At 46.4% G+C, this 16,716-nt stretch overlaps 1 protein-coding gene across 2 annotated transcripts in view; it reads left to right on the plus strand.

Annotated features, from left to right (window-relative positions):
• PDCD11 (programmed cell death 11) overlaps positions 1–16,716 on the plus strand; it is a 43,069-nt gene that overhangs the window by 25,929 nt on the left and 424 nt on the right. The window contains exons 21-35 of one of the 2 annotated variants that reach the window (XM_047073404.1): positions 174–236; positions 4,465–4,573; positions 6,129–6,218; positions 6,447–6,549; positions 6,945–7,122; positions 9,922–9,978; positions 10,491–10,613; positions 11,478–11,600; positions 12,015–12,318; positions 12,541–12,657; positions 13,360–13,509; positions 13,716–13,963; positions 14,687–14,855; positions 15,429–15,582; positions 16,039–16,204. In XM_047073404.1, coding sequence (XP_046929360.1) covers positions 174–236; positions 4,465–4,573; positions 6,129–6,218; positions 6,447–6,549; positions 6,945–7,122; positions 9,922–9,978; positions 10,491–10,613; positions 11,478–11,600; positions 12,015–12,318; positions 12,541–12,657; positions 13,360–13,509; positions 13,716–13,963; positions 14,687–14,855; positions 15,429–15,582; positions 16,039–16,204 — 2,154 coding nt within the window. The remainder of the gene's footprint in view (positions 1–173; positions 237–4,464; positions 4,574–6,128; positions 6,219–6,446; positions 6,550–6,944; positions 7,123–9,921; positions 9,979–10,490; positions 10,614–11,477; positions 11,601–12,014; positions 12,319–12,540; positions 12,658–13,359; positions 13,510–13,715; positions 13,964–14,686; positions 14,856–15,428; positions 15,583–16,038; positions 16,205–16,716) is intronic. The other variant, XM_047073406.1, reaches the window with a different exon arrangement.

The following is a 16,716-nucleotide window of genomic DNA, read 5'->3' on the forward strand; positions in this document are numbered from 1 at the left end:
CTGCAGAGGATAAGAATGGAAACCCTCAGGCCTGACGCGTCCCCAGGAGGTGATATGGCAGTGGATCCAGGTGGTTTTTAAGCTCAGTTTCGTGGGAGTAGAGAAAGTCTGATGTGCAGATTATGGTGGTACAGAGCATAAGAGAAATGATTTGACCTTATTTCTTCCTCCAGGTTTCTCCCAATAAGTCATCCCAGATTTATTCGAACCATTCCGGAGCTGAGTGTCCGGCCAAGGTGAGGGAACCCCAGCAGCATGGGCTCGTGGAAAGAGTGTGGGGCTTTGGAGTTAGGAACCTGAGTTCTAGTCTAGATTCTGCCAGTGTTGTGGCTTTTTTTGCCTCTCTCTGTCCATGTTGTCTTACTTCTCTAGTAGGGATATTTGGCTGTCATAGGGCTAGAAGAATTATATGAAACTTAATGTAAAAGCTATATTTAGGGTTTAAAAGACTGGTTGCAGTTCTGTTTGTCAGCGTGTAACAAAAAAAGAAGCATTTTTACTCTAAACCCAACTTTCTAAAACTCAGTAATTCCCAGAATAAAAAACATGTAACCAAGAATACCTGTTCTTTGAGTGTAGAGACTACTGCTTGGTGACTGGCTTTTTAGGTCATGTTCTAGTGGATTTTGTAGAGGGGTGTTCAATGAGGGATTCTGTGTGGAGGAATACTAGTTCCATTTAGTGTTGGATCCAGTTTGGGATCATTTTTTCCTGAGGATCTTAAGCATTTGGACCCATGGATCTATCTGCTTCTGCTTCCTCCATTAAAAACTCAGCCTCCTAAAATTAATGGGTCATCAATGAATGAAGCTAGATACACATGACTGAGAGAATGGCTCTTCAAAGTCAGCCCTGGGATCCACACAGGTTGTAAATCTTAAGTGCCTGGGGATATTATAGAAGAGCCTCTTTAGTAACTTTTAGGGGGTAAGGTTTTGTTTTTTTTTGTTTTTAATTATAGCTGACACACAATGTTACATTAGTTCCAGGTGTACAACATAGTGATTGGATAAATCTATATTTAATGCTATGCTCACCAGTGTAGCTACCATAAAATGCTATTACAGTACCATTGATTACATTACCTATGCTGTACCTTTCATCACTGTGACTTACTAATTCTATAGTTGGAAGCTTATATCTCCCACTCCCCTTCACCCATTTTGCCCATCTTGCCACCCACTTCCCCTCTGGCATCCATCAGTTCTCTGCATTTATGGGTCTATTTCTGTTTTGTTGTTTATTCATTTGTTTTTTAGATTCCACATAGAAGTTAAACCATGAGTTATTTGTCTATTATTTAGTGTAATACTCTCTAGGTCTTTCCATGTTGTCACAAATGGCAAGATGTCATTCTTTTTTATGGCTGAGTAGTATTCTGTTGTCAGGGAGTAATGTTTGGTCAGTGTCCTGAAGGTATCAGAATAGAAGTGGAATATTTCTGGGAAGGCTTGCCTGAGATAGGCAGATATTCCTGGAACGTTGAGTTCGAGGTGCTAACAACATTCTTGGAACTTCAAAGTAAAGCCCCTTAGTTCCAGAATAATGAGAGTTGTTGGATGCACACATTCCTATTTGTTTACTCTGTGGTTACTTTAGTTTTGTAGATTTTGATCGTGTCCTTCTCTAGTCTTTGTTGTGAGAACAGAGACTTCACCATATTGGTCGCTTCAGTCTGCCAGATCTTCACCTGTGGTGTATACCTTGTTTAATGAAAAGTTGAGGTCAAGTAATGTATTCAAGCTAAGGGTAGATATGTTTAATTAACAAGGGTTGGTTCTTCTGAGTCTTCCCTCCTTGGCTTGCGGATGGCTGTCTTCTTCCAGTGTCTTTATGTGGTATTCTTTTTGTAGATACCTGTGTTCTAATCTCTTCCCTTTTTCTTTTTTCTTTCTTTTTTTTTTTTATTGTGCTAAAAACACAAAACATAAATTTACCCTCTTAACAGTTCTTAAGTGTGCATCACAGTTTTGTTAACTATGTGCACATTATTGTAGAACAGATCTCCAGAACTTTTTCATCTTGCGTGGCCGAAACTCTATACCCATTGAACCACTCTCCATTTATCCCTCCCCTCCCCCACCCCCCACCTCTGGCAGCCAACATTCTACTTTCTGTTTCTTTGAGTTTGATTACTTAGATAACTCATGTAAGTGGAGTCATGGCCAGTCCTTCTGACTGGCATAACGTTCTAAAAGTTCATCCGTGTTGTTGCATATAGCAGATTGTCCTTTTCTAAGGCTGATTAATAATGCACGTATGTGTAGGCCACATTTTCTTCATACATCTGTGAACAGGCATTTAGGCTGCTTCCACATCTTGGCTAACACTGCAGTCAACATGGGTGTACAAGTATCTGTTTTGAGATCCTGTTTTGGATATATACCCAGAAGTGGGAATGCTGGATCATATGGTCGTTTTTAATTTTTTGAGGAACTTCCATGCTGTTTTCCATAGCAGCTGTATCATTCTGTAGTTCTGCCAGCTGTGTGCAGGGAAGGATTCCCTTTTTTCCACATCCCTGCCAACACTTGTGTTCCGTGTATTTGATAATGGCCATCCTTACAGGTGCGAGGTGATAATCTCACTGTGGTGATTATTTCCCAGATGGTTAGTGATGTGAAGTGCCTTGGCCTATGCTTGTTGGTCATTTTTTTTTTTTTTTTTTACTATGTTCTTTGGAGAAATGTCTATTCAAGTCCGGTTTTTAATCAGGTTTTATTGTCATTGCATTGTAGGCTAATCCTCCTATAAGGACTCCAGTCAGACTGGATTATGGCCCATCCTGACATTCATATTTACCTTAATCACCCCTTTAAGTTCCTGATCTCCAAATGCATTCATGTTCTGAGATACTGAGGGTTAGCATGTCAACATATGAACTTGGAGGTGGGAGTGACACAATTTAGCCAATAACAGAGACATTCCATTGGCATCTGTTCAGGGAATAAGCTTTTTCATTCTACCATATAAGCATTATTTTTTTTTATTTTTATTTTTTAATTATTATTATTTTTTTTAAACGTTTATTTATTTTTGAGACAGAGAGAGACAGAGCATGAACAGGGGAGGAGCAGAGAGAGAGGGAGACACAGAATCTGAAACAGGCTCCAGGCTCTGAGCTGTCAGCACAGAGCCCGACGCAGGGCTCGAACTCACGGATCGTGAGATCATGCCCTGAGCCAAAGTCGGAGGCTTAACCGACTGAGCCACCCAGGCGCCCCCTACCATATAAGCATTATGATAACGTATATAAATTGTCTATCACAGTGCCAGGCACACAGATTTTGTGTGTGCGTGTGTGTGTGTGTGTTTTAAGAAGTAACATCCTACAGATGTTCCCTTCCTGAGGCTTCTCTCTGCACCCTCAGAAGATGGATTCCCCATTATTAATTTGATACATATCCAACTTCTTTGTATTTCAATTATATGTACACATATACATACATATATTTATAAAATTGTTTTGTGTGGTTTTCACATTTTACGTAAATGTCATGCTGTACTTAATATTTTACAACTTGCTTTTTCCTCTCCAAATTTTGTCTTTGAGATCTGCTCTTGTGCGTGTAGTGAAAATAGCTGTCCATCATATGAATGGGCTCAACTCTGTATGTTCGCCATCTGATGGGGGACATTTAAGGTTGTTCCCAGTTTTTCTCTTTTATAAATAATGCCACAGTGAACATCTTTGAACTCATTCTACTGGGCATCTGTACCAGGATTTCTGTAGGGTAGAATTAATGGATCATAAAGTATATGCATTTGTAATTTTTATTGGTATATGAAGGTTTCCATTTTTCTGTAGTCACCAGTGCCTGTTATATGTTACAGTTTTACCAGTATTATTTGTACCGTCTTATTGATAAGTTTGGTTTTGTTTTAGAAATTACTTGAGTTGGGAGTTCTGTGATACCTTTGAAGTGATTTGTGGGCTGATAACCACATCCCCTTTATTGCTTTCCTGAGAAGAAAAAGAATCAAGACAATGATAATGGCAAAGTAGCATAGGGGACGGAGCCCTGGACTTTTGAGTCAGAACCCTGACTTCAACTCCTGGTTCAAGAGCATAAAATGAGTTCAAGAATATCTACCCTGCCTAATTCACACATAATATTGTTGTCACAATTCAGTGAGAGATTATTTGACAGAGCAGTTCTGCAAACTATAAAGCAATAGCTAAAGTATTGTGAAAGAAGTAAAACAATTTTGTTTCCTAAATTTGTAAAGGTTATTGTAGGCTACTACTTTATAGCTTATTCGTACCTAGGTGAGCGAAATGGAAAAGATTATCTCTCGTGCAGGTATTATGAACATTCTCCTTGGAGGAGGGAAGTGGGAGTGTGGGAGGTGGGCATGAATGAGGGGGTACAGTCAATCCATGGCCATTTGGGGGAGCTGGTTTGAAGCTAGAAGCCTTATCCAGAGGTTGGCCCACTGTTTCCTTTGCTTTTCTACAAACAGTGAGCTGGAGAAGGATGGCTGCACTGCTCTCAACACTCACACTGTCAGCCCCTTGGAGAAGATTAAACAGTACCAGGCTGGACAGACTGTGATTTGCTTCTTGAAGAAGGTGAGTAGTGCACACCTTGCAGTGTGATGCTTCCTTCTTTCAGAAGAAAGTGGGGGAGGAGCTGGAGACAAAGGCCATTAGCAGTAGACATTTGAGTCTGTTTGCTACCATGCCGGTTTGTGGAAGACCAAAGCCCTAATGGAGGAGCTAAACATGAAACAATTAGCAAGCAACTCACAATTCAGCATGTTTATAGATTAATTGTACAAAAGGGAAAGAGCAATATAGAGCAAGATTTAAAGTGAATGCGCTCTTGGATTCTAGATGCTTGCCTTTGATGAAGTTCAAGTGCAATGCAAGATAATGCATACCTGGGTGCCAGATTATGTGTTCTAATCCCAAGTGGAACAGGAGTTTAAGAAAGGAAGAGATAGTGAAAACTATACCGGTTGGGATGTATCAGAGAAAAAGTTGGATGGGGCTTGACCTTGAGGGATAGCTCCTCTTCATTGCTGCCAGATTCTTCTTTCATAAGCATTCTAGCTGGGCATGTCACTGATGCTTGATCCCTATAGTTACCTATTGTCCGTAGGTGGGGTTCATAAACCCCCAGTGCCTTAGAGCTGTACTTAAGGCTCTTCATAATCTGACCTCATATACCTTGTGTTCCAGTCACCCTGGAAACCTTCTCTTTTTCCCTTCTTGTCTTTACCCAGAGTACCCTCTCTTCCTACAACCCTTTATGGCCCAGCACAGATAATCTCCCCATATTACTCGTTCTTCTATTTTTTCCTATAGCATATTTCTGTTGCTCTGGTTATTTGCATATTTATTTGACTTACTCTTTGTAGACTCTAATCTTGAAGGTGGGGTTTGGTTTTTATTTATCACTGTGATGCCATGTACATAGTGGTTGCTTGATAAATGTCTTGTTGAATTGACTTAGAAAATTGGGGGTCTGTGTTTAGGGCAGGACCCTATAAACAGAGAAGGATCAAAATTTAAATTGATTTAGGGGCACTTGGTGGCTTAGTTGGTTGACTGTCTGGCTCTTGATTTTGGCTCAGGTTATGATCTTGTGGTCTGTGGGGTCAGGGCCCGTGTTGGGCTCTGTGCTGGCAGCATGGAGGCTGCTTGGGATTCTGTGTCTCCTTCTCTCTGTCCCTCCTCCTGCTGGTGCTCGCTCTCTCTCTCTCTCTCAAAAATAAATAAATGTTAAAAATTAAAAAATAAAAAGAAATCAGATGTTGAGCCCTGGAGAGGATTAACCATTATTGGGCACAGCTGAGCTTGGAGAAGGCTGCAGCAGTCATTGAAATTGTTCCTGCTGCTTAAAGCCATCTCTGAGGTCATTTTAGCCTTCTTATCAACTGAGGCACCAGGAGGGATGCATGGTCCGCTAGCCTAGCAAAGGCTCAGAGCTAGACTCTGAGTGAAGCCTGAGAAGTGAGAGAATGGCAGAGGCAGTGGGGTGTAGAGGGTGGATTCCTGTCCCTTGGGAACAGGGCCCCTTCAACCCTGTGATTTTAGGAGAGTCTGTGTTTTAATGAAGGGAAAAGAGATGTTTATATCCATCCCATCCCATTCCATTTCCCTTCCTGTTTTTTTTCTCTAGTACAACGTGGTTAAGAAATGGCTTGAGGTGGAGATTGCTCCAGACATCCGGGGGAGGATTCCCTTGTTGCTCACTTCTCTCAGCTTCAAGGTCAGTGTGCTTGAGATCCCTGGAGAGGAAACCCAGGCTCCCTAAGCTCGACTCAGAGTCTGGTATATGTTTGCAGTGGGTACAGGAAACCATGTACTTATTCAGGGAATGGTTTGGGAGATACTTGATATAGAGACTTAAGTGCTGTAGTTTTGGATAACTGACAGTAGTTTTGGATAAATGACAGACCTCTCTTTAAACATGAAAGGAATTTTCTTGTCCTTCCAGGTTCTGAAACATCCAGATAAGAAGTTCCGGATTGGCCAGGCCCTGAAGGCTACAGTGGTTGGCCCAGATTCTTCCAAGGCCTTCTTGTGTCTCTCACTTATAGGTGTGGTGATGAATGCCTGGTCAGGGAAGGGAGGGGGTAGAAAGGAGTGGGAAAGAGTCGTCAGGTAGTGTCCGGGTTTAAGGATGTCTCAGGTATTGGGGTCCTCAGAAAGCCCAGTGTAGTATGTGCCTCTGGGAACACTTTTTCTCTTGAGGCTTTGTTCTTTGGCCTGTGTCACTCTGCTACTGTCTGAGTCACCTTTACCAACATAGTTGGTTTTCTCAAGTGTCTCAGGAGGGGTTGTCCACCACATGGCCCTGGGATTCCTGACTACATGGCATGGTAATGTGGGTCTTCGTGATCATTCTGGTCCACCCAGCCTGTGGTTGGCCAGCATTCTACCTTCTTTCTTGGCTCACTTTCTCTTCCCTGAATCTGGTTCATTCTCCTACCAGGTCCTCACAAGCTTGAGAAAGGGGAAGTGGCCATGGGCCGAGTGGTGAAGGTGACTCCCAAGGAGGGGCTGACTGTCTCCTTCCCCTTTGGGAAGATGGGAACTGTTAGTATATTTCACGTGAGTGACTCCTACTCAGAGATGCCCCTGGAAGACTTCATCCCCCAGAAGGTTGTCAGGTAGGCCAAATTTTTTGTGTTTTTTCCCTTTTCAGCTCTATGTGGGATTATAGATTTCTTTTTTTAATTTTTACATATATATTTACTTATTTTTAATGTTTATGTATTTTTGAGAGAGGAAGAGAGAGTGTGACCGGAGGAGGGGGACAGGGAGAGGGAGACACAGAATCTGAAGTAGGCTCCAGGCTCTGAGCTATAGCACAGAGCCCAATGTAGGGCTTGAACTCACGAACCACAAGATCATGACCTGAGCCGAAGTTGGACGCTTACCCAACTGAGCCATCTGGGCACCCCTAAATTTCTCTTTTTTTAAAATATAGATGTGAGGGGTATCTAGGTGGCTTAGTTGGTTAACTGTCTGAACTCTTGATTTTGGCTCAGGGGCTGTGTCGGGCTCCGAGCCCAGTGCAGAGGCTACTTAAGATTCTTCCTCTCTCTCTCTCTCTCTCCCTCTCTCACTCTGCCACCCCCCCCCCCCACTGCCCCTCTCCCCAGTTTGCCCACTCACTTGCTTTCTCTCTTTAAAAAAAAAAAAAAAGAAAGTATAGATGTGATAGGTGATTTTGTACCAGAAAAAATAGTATGAAAAAAAAGACAAGTTTTGTTTTGAGAGAGTGCAAATGGGGCAGGAACAGAGTGAGAGGGACAGAGGATCGAAGCAGGCCCTGTGCTGACAGCGGAGAGCCTGATGTGGGGCTCGAACTCATGAAATGTGAGATCATGACCTGAGCCAAAGTCAGACGCTCAACCGAGGTGCCCCAAAGAAGAAAAGTTCTGATGCTCCCCTTTTTCCACCACTTTTCACCATTATACACCTTGGTCTCTATTCTTCAGGACTTTGTAGGTATAATTTTCTTCTATGTAATAATAGAATTTCATTTGATATATAGTCTGCAACTTGCTTGTTCTCTCATAGCAGTTTATCATGGACTTTTTTCTTTTCCTGTGCTAGTATATCTAAATTTACTTTGTTCTTTTACCTTATTTTTAACATTTCTTGGCCTTTCTTTCTTTCTTTCTTTCTTTCGTCATTATCTAAACCTCTGTTGATGGATGTAATGTTGAAGTGAGTATCTTCGTGCATATGTTTGGACACGAACACAAGTATATCTGTGAAGTAAATTCCCAAAAGTAAAATTAATGGGCCAAACAATGTTATACATTTTGCCAAAATGCTCTCTGAAAAGACTGTGCTCATTGACATTCCTGTTAACAATAAATATGACTATTTCTTACATTCCTGTCAAAACTGGCTATTCTTGATATTTAGTCTCAGCCATTGACTAGGCAAAAATTGATCTCTCATTTTGGTGTGCAGTTCTCCTACTGTCATTTTCCCTCTTGGTTGGCTTTCTTTGCTTGTCCAAGTGGCTTGCTTGTTTTCCTATTGAAGCATTCATCTTTTTAATGAGAAAAAAATTGATCTATAGGTGTTCTCTGCAGAAAGATAGTAACCTTTTGCAGTTGGGAGCTGCTTTGTGGGGTATTTTTTGTGCACTAAAATGAGCCTGGTTCAGAGTTTTAAAGTCATTTGATAGGGCGAATAAATTAGCATTGAAGAGGCGGACTTCGGCCTGACATAGTACAGACTTCTGAGACTCCAAGTTGACTAACAGTGGAGCAGAGGCCTTGAGGAGACGGGCTGGAGAGTCATAATGCTCTTTCCCACCTCAGGTGTGCCAGCCACTAGCACCTGCATAATAAATTCACAACCACTTATCTGAGCTAAACAGCACAGAGATAGCCAGTGCCTAGGAAAAGAAAAGGAATGAGAAATCCAGGGTGATCTCTGCTTTGCCTCTTGGGCTTACAAATGCAGGTGTGGCAGTGCCTGGGTGGTTCAGTTGGTTAAGTGTCCGACTTCAGCTCAGGTCACGATCTCACCGTTCATGGGTTTGAGTCCCACGTCGGGCTCTGTGCTGACAGCTCAGAGCCTGGAGCCTGCTTTGGATTCTGTGTCTCCCTCTTTCTCTGCACCCCCTCAAATAAATAAACATTTTTAAAAAATGCAGATGTGACTTTTAGCAAATTATTTAATTTTAATATATTTTATTGTAGCCAAACCTGTGAGTCACATTCAGTTGTGATTTATCTGTCCCATGTGGATAATAAATTAATTGCCTAAATGTAGATGATTCCTCAAGGTCCTGCCTGCTTTGGGAATGAGGATGCTGTGGGCTAGGAGGCAGGTGTGTGTCATGGGAAACCTTTGGACTGTTGCTGAGATCCTTTCTACTGCTAAGATTCTATATTTTGAAACTGCAACTTTGGGTTGCTAAGTGCTGTTTTCAATGAACGAAGTTTGGAAACCTTAACCAAAGAGTAAACTCTGCTTTCCCTCCTGGAAGCCTCCCCTGCTTAGGACTCATTGATCTGTTATCCTCTGATCTGCTGCCGTGATCCTGCCCTAACACCTAGGTCGTCACTGGTCATGGTTTCCGGTGGTTAGTGGCTGAGATTGCACACTGCCAGGACCCAGTGTCAGGCTGCTGACACCTCCTGAATACCCACCACATGGCTCTGTGTCTCTTCCCGAGGGCTCCATGCCCCTTCTCATTTTCTACTCCTAGCACCTTTGTTGAGTAAGAAGAGTAGGTAGTGATTGACTAGTAAACTGAGGCTCAGGGAGGTGACTTGTGCAGAGTCCCTCAGCACATTCTTGACAGAATGAAGAACAGAGCCCAGGTGTCATGTCCCCTCACTCTTGCTTGTTGGTCAGCCTTGTGGAGAGGAGGCTGAGTCCCTCTGCTGTTTCCTGGGATGCTGAGAAGTCAACATCTCTTTTTGCTCTCATTCCAGGTGTTACGTCCTGTCTGCTACAGACCATGTATTGACTCTGTCGCTGCGATCGTCTAGGTGAGTGTCTGTGGTGGAGACAAGGAGGGCACTGAGGAAAGGCTGCACAGAACTTTGTGCTTCCCCCCTTTCTTCTCTGCTTGTGCACTCTCTACCTTGCCCCATCTTTATCCAGAAAAGCTGTGGCCATTCACATTGCCACAAGAACGTGTCTGCTCAGACTCTTGCTGCCCAGAGGAAGGTTCAGACATCTGAATGTGTTATTCAAGGTGGCCACACAGTGGCCCTGGAAAGGGAAGATGATCTGATTCCCAGGGTTCCGTAGTTAGTGGCATGTCATGAAGTGGATTGGCCTGAAGTCCGCTCGTTCCATGGTTAGAAATGGATGTTTTAGAGGCCAAGGCTGACAGGCCTTCAGGAGAGAGTGGGGCTGGGCTCTGAGGTTGTCATATCCTACAGTCAGGTCCAGAGTTATATTCTTGGATGTAGAGTTTCATTATCACAAGTGAGTTGGGAGTGGATGGGAAAGGGAGGGTTGAGGTATGTGTACATAATAAGCCTTTCATTCTTAGGACAAACCCGGAGACGAAGAGCAAAATAACTGATGCTGAGATTAACTCCATCCAGGATATTCAGGAAGGGCAGCTCCTGAGGGGCTATGTGAAGTCTGTCCAGCCGCACGGTGTGCTCTTTGGGTGAGTGAGGTGGAGCGTGGGGGCGTGGGCCAAATGCGACGCCCTCCCTGGCCTGTGCTGGTCCGTGGTCTGTGGTGGTCCTTGGTCACCTCCTCTGGAGACAATATGAAGGAAGGGGAGTCAATGAGTTCCCACCAGTTTGTAAATTCTGAGATGTTTTATACTTTTAAAAGCGTTTTGAATTATTCTTACTGGTGTTTTGGACACCAAAGAGCATGGCATGTCCAATTTCAGTTTTCAGTTCATTTGGTTTTTCTTTGGTTTGGTGTTTGATGGTGATTTGTAACTGTTCAGTGAAATCACATGACGTTCACAACCAGCAGATAGCACAGCGTTCTCTGCTACGATTTCCCCATTTTCATCTCCTCTGGCCATTCGTGATAGATGCATTGTGGTGCTCTGGTGTGGGATGGAAAATGCCCTTCGGTCCCATCTTCATTTATGCCTGATAGTTTTTTCTAGTTTACAGAGCTCTTTTTATCCTTGTGAATGCCAGGAACTTGTGTGTGTCATAAATCCTTGTCACAACTTGGGGGTCCCTAGGAAAGTGGAGGCACTAGGCTAGGCTGGGACTCTCTTGTATTTATGACCACAGGACTCTTTTTTTTCTTTTTAAATTTATTTTTAATGTTTTTAAAATGCTCATTTATATTTGAGAGAGAGTGTGTGAGCAGGGAGGGGCAGAGAGACAGGGAGACAGAATCCCAAGCAGGCTCCATGCTTGTCAGCACAGAGCCCAGTGCAGGCCATGATCTCACAAACTGTGAGATCATGACCTGAGCCGAAATCAAGAGCCGGATGCTTAACTGACTGAGCCACCCAGGCACCCCTGTGACCACACAACTCTTGTCTCTCTCCTGTCAGCCTCGGCCCCTCTGTTGTGGGTTTGGCCCAATACCCACATGTCTCCCAGTACAGCCCGTCCAAGAAAGCCCTTTATAACAGATACCTCCCGGAAGGGAAGCTGCTTACAGCCAAGGTCCTGAGGTAGGTGTCTTCCCCACCCCCATACGCCCTCTTTTCCGAGGAGCCCTGGGAGGAGATTCAAGAGGTAAACTAGACTTAACGGCTTAGGTAGTGTTGGTGCAATGTTCAGCTGAACAAAATCCCATTGTTTGGAGCCTTCTACTTCCGCCCCAGCCTCAGCTCCTAGAAGTTGACGTGGAGACTTTTCTCTGCATCGGCACTTGTTGGGGACAGAGTAAGGGGACATCAGAGCTGCCCCCTGTATTTTACTATTCAGCATGGTAAAATGCACAGGTCATTCCAAAGAATACTGAACGGATTGCAAGTAGGTAGGACAGGGCCTGGAAAACTGGACTGATCTGGAGAGAAAGGCCTGGGCTGTTTGCCGAGCCCGCTGTCCTCTGTTGTCCTCATTGTCCTCCCTCCTTGTTGTAGCCTGAACCGCCAGAAGAACCTGGTAGAGCTTTCATTCCTCCCCGGTGACACTGGGAAGCCGGACGTGTTTCCCGCCTCCCTAGGACTGCCACTTCTAAAGCAAGAGGAGAGGAAAATGGAGGCAGGGGAGCAAGAGCACAAAGGAGAAGAAGAGCAGAAGAAGAAGAATCAGAAAAGGAAAGGGAAGAAGAATGAGGAAGGGCAGGAGGCAGTGCAGCCGCTTGGCAAGGAGAAGAGCGAGTCCCAGAAACCGCAGGCCAAGAAGCAGGGCAAGCGGCCGCGCCGGGAGCCTGCAAGTGAACAGGTACGTCCCTCAGGGAGGATGGCCTCCCTCACGGGCACAGGAGAGCATTTCAGAGCCAGCCAGACGCCACGTGGCCTTCTCTTAGACCGAGAGCAGTGTGAGTTTGGAGCCGGGCGCTGGATGGTGCCAGCAGGGGCAGAGGAGGGGGCATTGCCCCAGGCCGCCAGCGGGTTCCCCTGGGTGGGAAGGGTGACTCGCCATCTTTCCCTCTTGTCATCTCAGGAAGGAGTGAAGAAGAAGCAGAAGAAAGCTGCTCCGTCAGAGGAAGACGACAGTGGTGTTGAAGTGTATTATCGGGAAGGGGAAGAGGAGGTGGAAGAGAGGAGTGTGCTGCCCAAGGTGAGGGTCAGCATTGATGGAGAGAGGAGGCGGCCCTGGGGAGGGAAGCCCTTGGTCTCCTGCCTCCGAGCTGGGCAGTTTCCGGCCCACGCTGTCCTCTCACTTCTTGTAAAATATGACCAGGTGGGGCCACTGCTTTATCCAAGGAGTGGGCTGCATAAAAGAAATTCTCATCAGTATTTATTGAGTGGAGCTGAATTAAATTAGTGGGATGGGCAGATAAAGGGGAAGCTTAACCTTTCCTGAACCTGCATCCCCTTCTGAAAGATGGGGACAGTACCATTAGGACTGAGGAAGGGCTGCCCAGACTGTAGGTACTAACATCCCTACACCCCGGAATGCTTCTCATCTCTCTGTCTTGGCTCTACTATCTCCTTACACGTGTATGGCACTTTATACACAGATGTGTATATATGTATGCATATGTATGCTGCTGGTGGTGGTGGATTGTTTGTTTTCTTGTTTTTTGTTTTTTTGCATACATATGTCTTAAAAGCTCATTGCCTAAATAAATGTATTTACAAGAAAAGCTTTCACATCCCTACTGTGGTTTCTCCAGTGGAGCGGGCCTAGCCTGGCCCTGGGAGGGAGCAAGGGTCTCTGGGCCTGGTGGGAGCCCCTGCTCCTCCAGGTGGGATGGGGTCGGAACAGGGTGCAGCCCGAGCTGAGTGCTTTCCTCACACACCTCTTGTGCTCCTTCAGGGGAAGCCAACCAGGCCAGCAGAAGTGCCCCGGCTACAGCTGTCCTCCGGTTTCATTTGGGACGTGGGGCTAGACTCTCTGACCCCGGCCTTACCACCTCGAGGAGAGAGCTCAGACAGTGAGGAGGACGACAAGCCACAACAGTCCACGGTGTCGTATTTTGCAGGGGACCCCTTGGTGCTAGTCTCTCTTTGCTCTCTCCTGGCCTGGGTGTCCCCCCTGGCAGGGCAGGGCAATCTCAGGCTGGGGAGTATTTACAGAGCTCACTGACTGCCCTGCCAACTCTTGGCTTCAACTACAGACCTCTGCAAGGGTCTGAGGAGCAGATTACTCACTAACTTTTGTGCCTTCTGTAGCAGAAGAGGAGCAAGAAGGAAAGGATGTTGGAGAAGCAGAAGGCAGAGAAAGAGCTGTCCCGCATTGAGGAGGCACTGATGGATCCCGGACGACAGCCAGAGTCCGCAGATGATTTTGACCGACTCTTGCTGAGCTCCCCCAACAGCTCCATCCTGTGGCTGCAGTACATGGCCTTCCACCTGCAGGCCACAGAGATCGAGAAGGCCCGGGCCGTGGCTGAGAGGGCTCTCAAGACCATTTCCTTCAGGTCTCGGCCTTGTCCTTCTGCTTTGGTGGGGGGGTGGCTCTTGAAAGGGAGGGCTGTGTCTCCGCTGGCTGCAGAGCTTGCCGCCTGTGGGTCATTTCCTCTTCGGCAGGCCGACAGCAGTTTGGGTGGCCGCCACCCGCACCCATGGGTTCCCAGGCTTGTCTCATTGCTGCGCCATCTGTGAAACAGATCTGCTCATTAATATTTTATAGTCTCCTTCACTGAAGTGGCTAAGGGTTTACAGGAGTCCCTACACTGAAATAAAGGGCCTAACTTGGAGCAGAAGTAGAACAGGGGAAATAACTCCACGTACCTGGGTGCGGACACTCTCGGTGGCCATTTCCAGGCACAGGGTAGAGTGAGTTTTCTGACCGCTAAGAGGAGGGATGGTGATCCTTTGCTTTATTCTCTTAGTTTGGAGAGAGAGACCAGAAGATTCTGCTCCTTCCTGCCCAAACATCTAGCCAGTTTAAGATTTAGTGGGCTTCCTTTCTAGGAATGGAGGCAGATGCCAGGGGAACCCCCACAGTCAGGGGCTGGTGTTCTGCTTCTGTGTGAGCTGCAGTGGGGACTGGGCTTCTCAGGGTTCTCACTAGGGGCTGGAAACTGAGGATGTGGATAGAGCCAGGGAACGAAGAAATAGTTCCAGTCTGCATCCCTGGGCAGTAGTGGGGGCTTTCTTGGGCTGAGGTGATGGAGCTCATGTGCTGACTTTCTCTCCAGAGAGGAGCAGGAGAAGCTGAATGTATGGGTGGCTCTGCTGAATCTAGAGAACATGTACGGCTCTCCGGAGTCACTGACCAAGGTCTTTGAGCGGGCTGTGCAGTACAATGAGCCTCTCAAGGTCTTTCTCCATCTGGCTGACATCTACACCAAGTCAGAGAAATTCCAGGTAGGAGTCTGATCTGGGTGGCCCGCTGCCGGAGGGTCCTTAGCTGCTCAGAAACTAACTCCTAGGAGTCACAGAGGCAGCAGGGAAGTCACAGGGATGAATTCCCCCATTCTGGATACAGCCCTGCCACAGGCTTGCTATGTGTCATCTCGGCCCTAACTTGTTTGGCTTCTAAGTGGGCGGAGTCATTTCCTCCCCCTTCCACTTTAGGACTGCAGCCGGCAGCGGAAGGAAGTGAAGGGACAGCTGACCCCTGGTGTATATCCCTTGGGTTTACAGCCACGAGGCAGCAGCTCGGCAGAGTGTCCCTTTTCTGTCTCTCGTGTGCCCCCATGTTGTTCTCACCTTCTCTCTTCTCCTGTTTGGACTTCCATGCAGCACAGGATTGATAGGGAGACTCCCCACCTGTAAGGCTCCTTCATGTGTTCTGTGAGCCTCTCTGCTTCCCTCAGGCACCTAGAATTGGGCCTGCACAGTGACTGGAGTTTGAGGCTACGTCTAGCCCGTCATGAGCATAGCTGCTGCCTGTCTCTGTTGTATCACACTCTGTAGCTTACCTTTTCTTTCCCACAGGAAGCTGGTGAGCTCTACAACCGGATGCTGAAGCGATTCAGGCAGGAGAAATCTGTCTGGATCAAATATGGTGCCTTTCTTCTGCGGAGGGGCCAGGCTGGGGCCAGTCACCGTGTGATGCAGCGAGCCCTTGAGTGTCTGCCCAATAAAGAGCGTGAGTGTTCGCCCCACCTTCCAGCCTGATTCCGGATCACATTAGGTTCTCTGATATCTGGACGTAGGGATTGGGGGTTTTCTCTGAGGGGGGTGTGGTGTTGGGAAAGCCTAGTGGAGGGCATATAACTATTTTTCTATTGATTACATGCTCATGGACGTAACCATGTGTTGCATTTCAGATGCTAAACTTCAAAGATGAAGGAACAAAAAAAAATTAGTGCTAACTTTGTTGCCCCTGCCCCCTCTCCCTACTGGGCCCAGAGAGACTCTCCAGTGGAAGTCATAGATCAGTACCCGTCTGTGTATTTGGCCCTAAACTGCCCCACTGTCCCAACTGTCATCTTGGAACCTGGGAGCAGGGAGTCAGGGGTCAGACGGTGTCTGACATGTAGCACATTGTGCTGTGTTGAGGGGTCTGTCCGCTTTGTGTATCTGAGCTGTCCTCTCCCTGCAGATGTGGATGTGATTGCCAAGTTTGCCCAGCTGGAGTTCCAGCTAGGGGATGTGGAACGGGCCAAAGCCATTTTTGAGAACACACTGAGCACCTACCCAAAGCGCACTGATGTCTGGTCGGTTTACATCGACATGACCATTAAGCATGGCAGCCAGAAGGAAGTCCGGTGAGAGGGGAAGACAGATCGGGGCTGATTTAACTGTGGGGATTGGGGGACGTTGGCCAAGTGGATAAGTTTTAGCCCCACAGTCAGCTTCCAGGATCCCCGGTTCTCTTACACTCTCTGAAGAACATCTTTGACATGACATACCAGGTCCTGTGGCATTCACTTTGCAACCTCTTTTTCTGTATCTGGAACCTGGGGTGGGTGGTAGGCTGGTCCTGGTGTGGGAGTCAGGAAATTTGGGTTTCCTGCGTAATTCATTGTACCTGCTTCTGGTGATAGAGAAAGTTCATGGGCTTGCTGTTGTCGCCTGTGTCTCCACAAGGCAGAGAGGATTAGGGATGGATGGATTGAGGTCAGAAAGAACTAGTGCCTTGCCCAAGCCTGTGGGTGTTTGATCTAGAAAGAGGGTGGCAGTCTATCTTCCCATGGACACCTTAGGACTTTAAAATGGTAATGAATGTAAAGACAGATGTGAGAGTGCTGGAAAACAGACAGCCTGGCTCCAGGGCCAG

Source organism: Lynx rufus, unplaced genomic scaffold, assembly GCF_022079265.1.
Source record: "Lynx rufus isolate CCGP_SWC_20201006 ecotype Redwood Valley unplaced genomic scaffold, mLynRuf1.p SCAF_11, whole genome shotgun sequence".
Taxonomy (NCBI): Eukaryota; Metazoa; Chordata; class Mammalia; order Carnivora; family Felidae; genus Lynx; species Lynx rufus.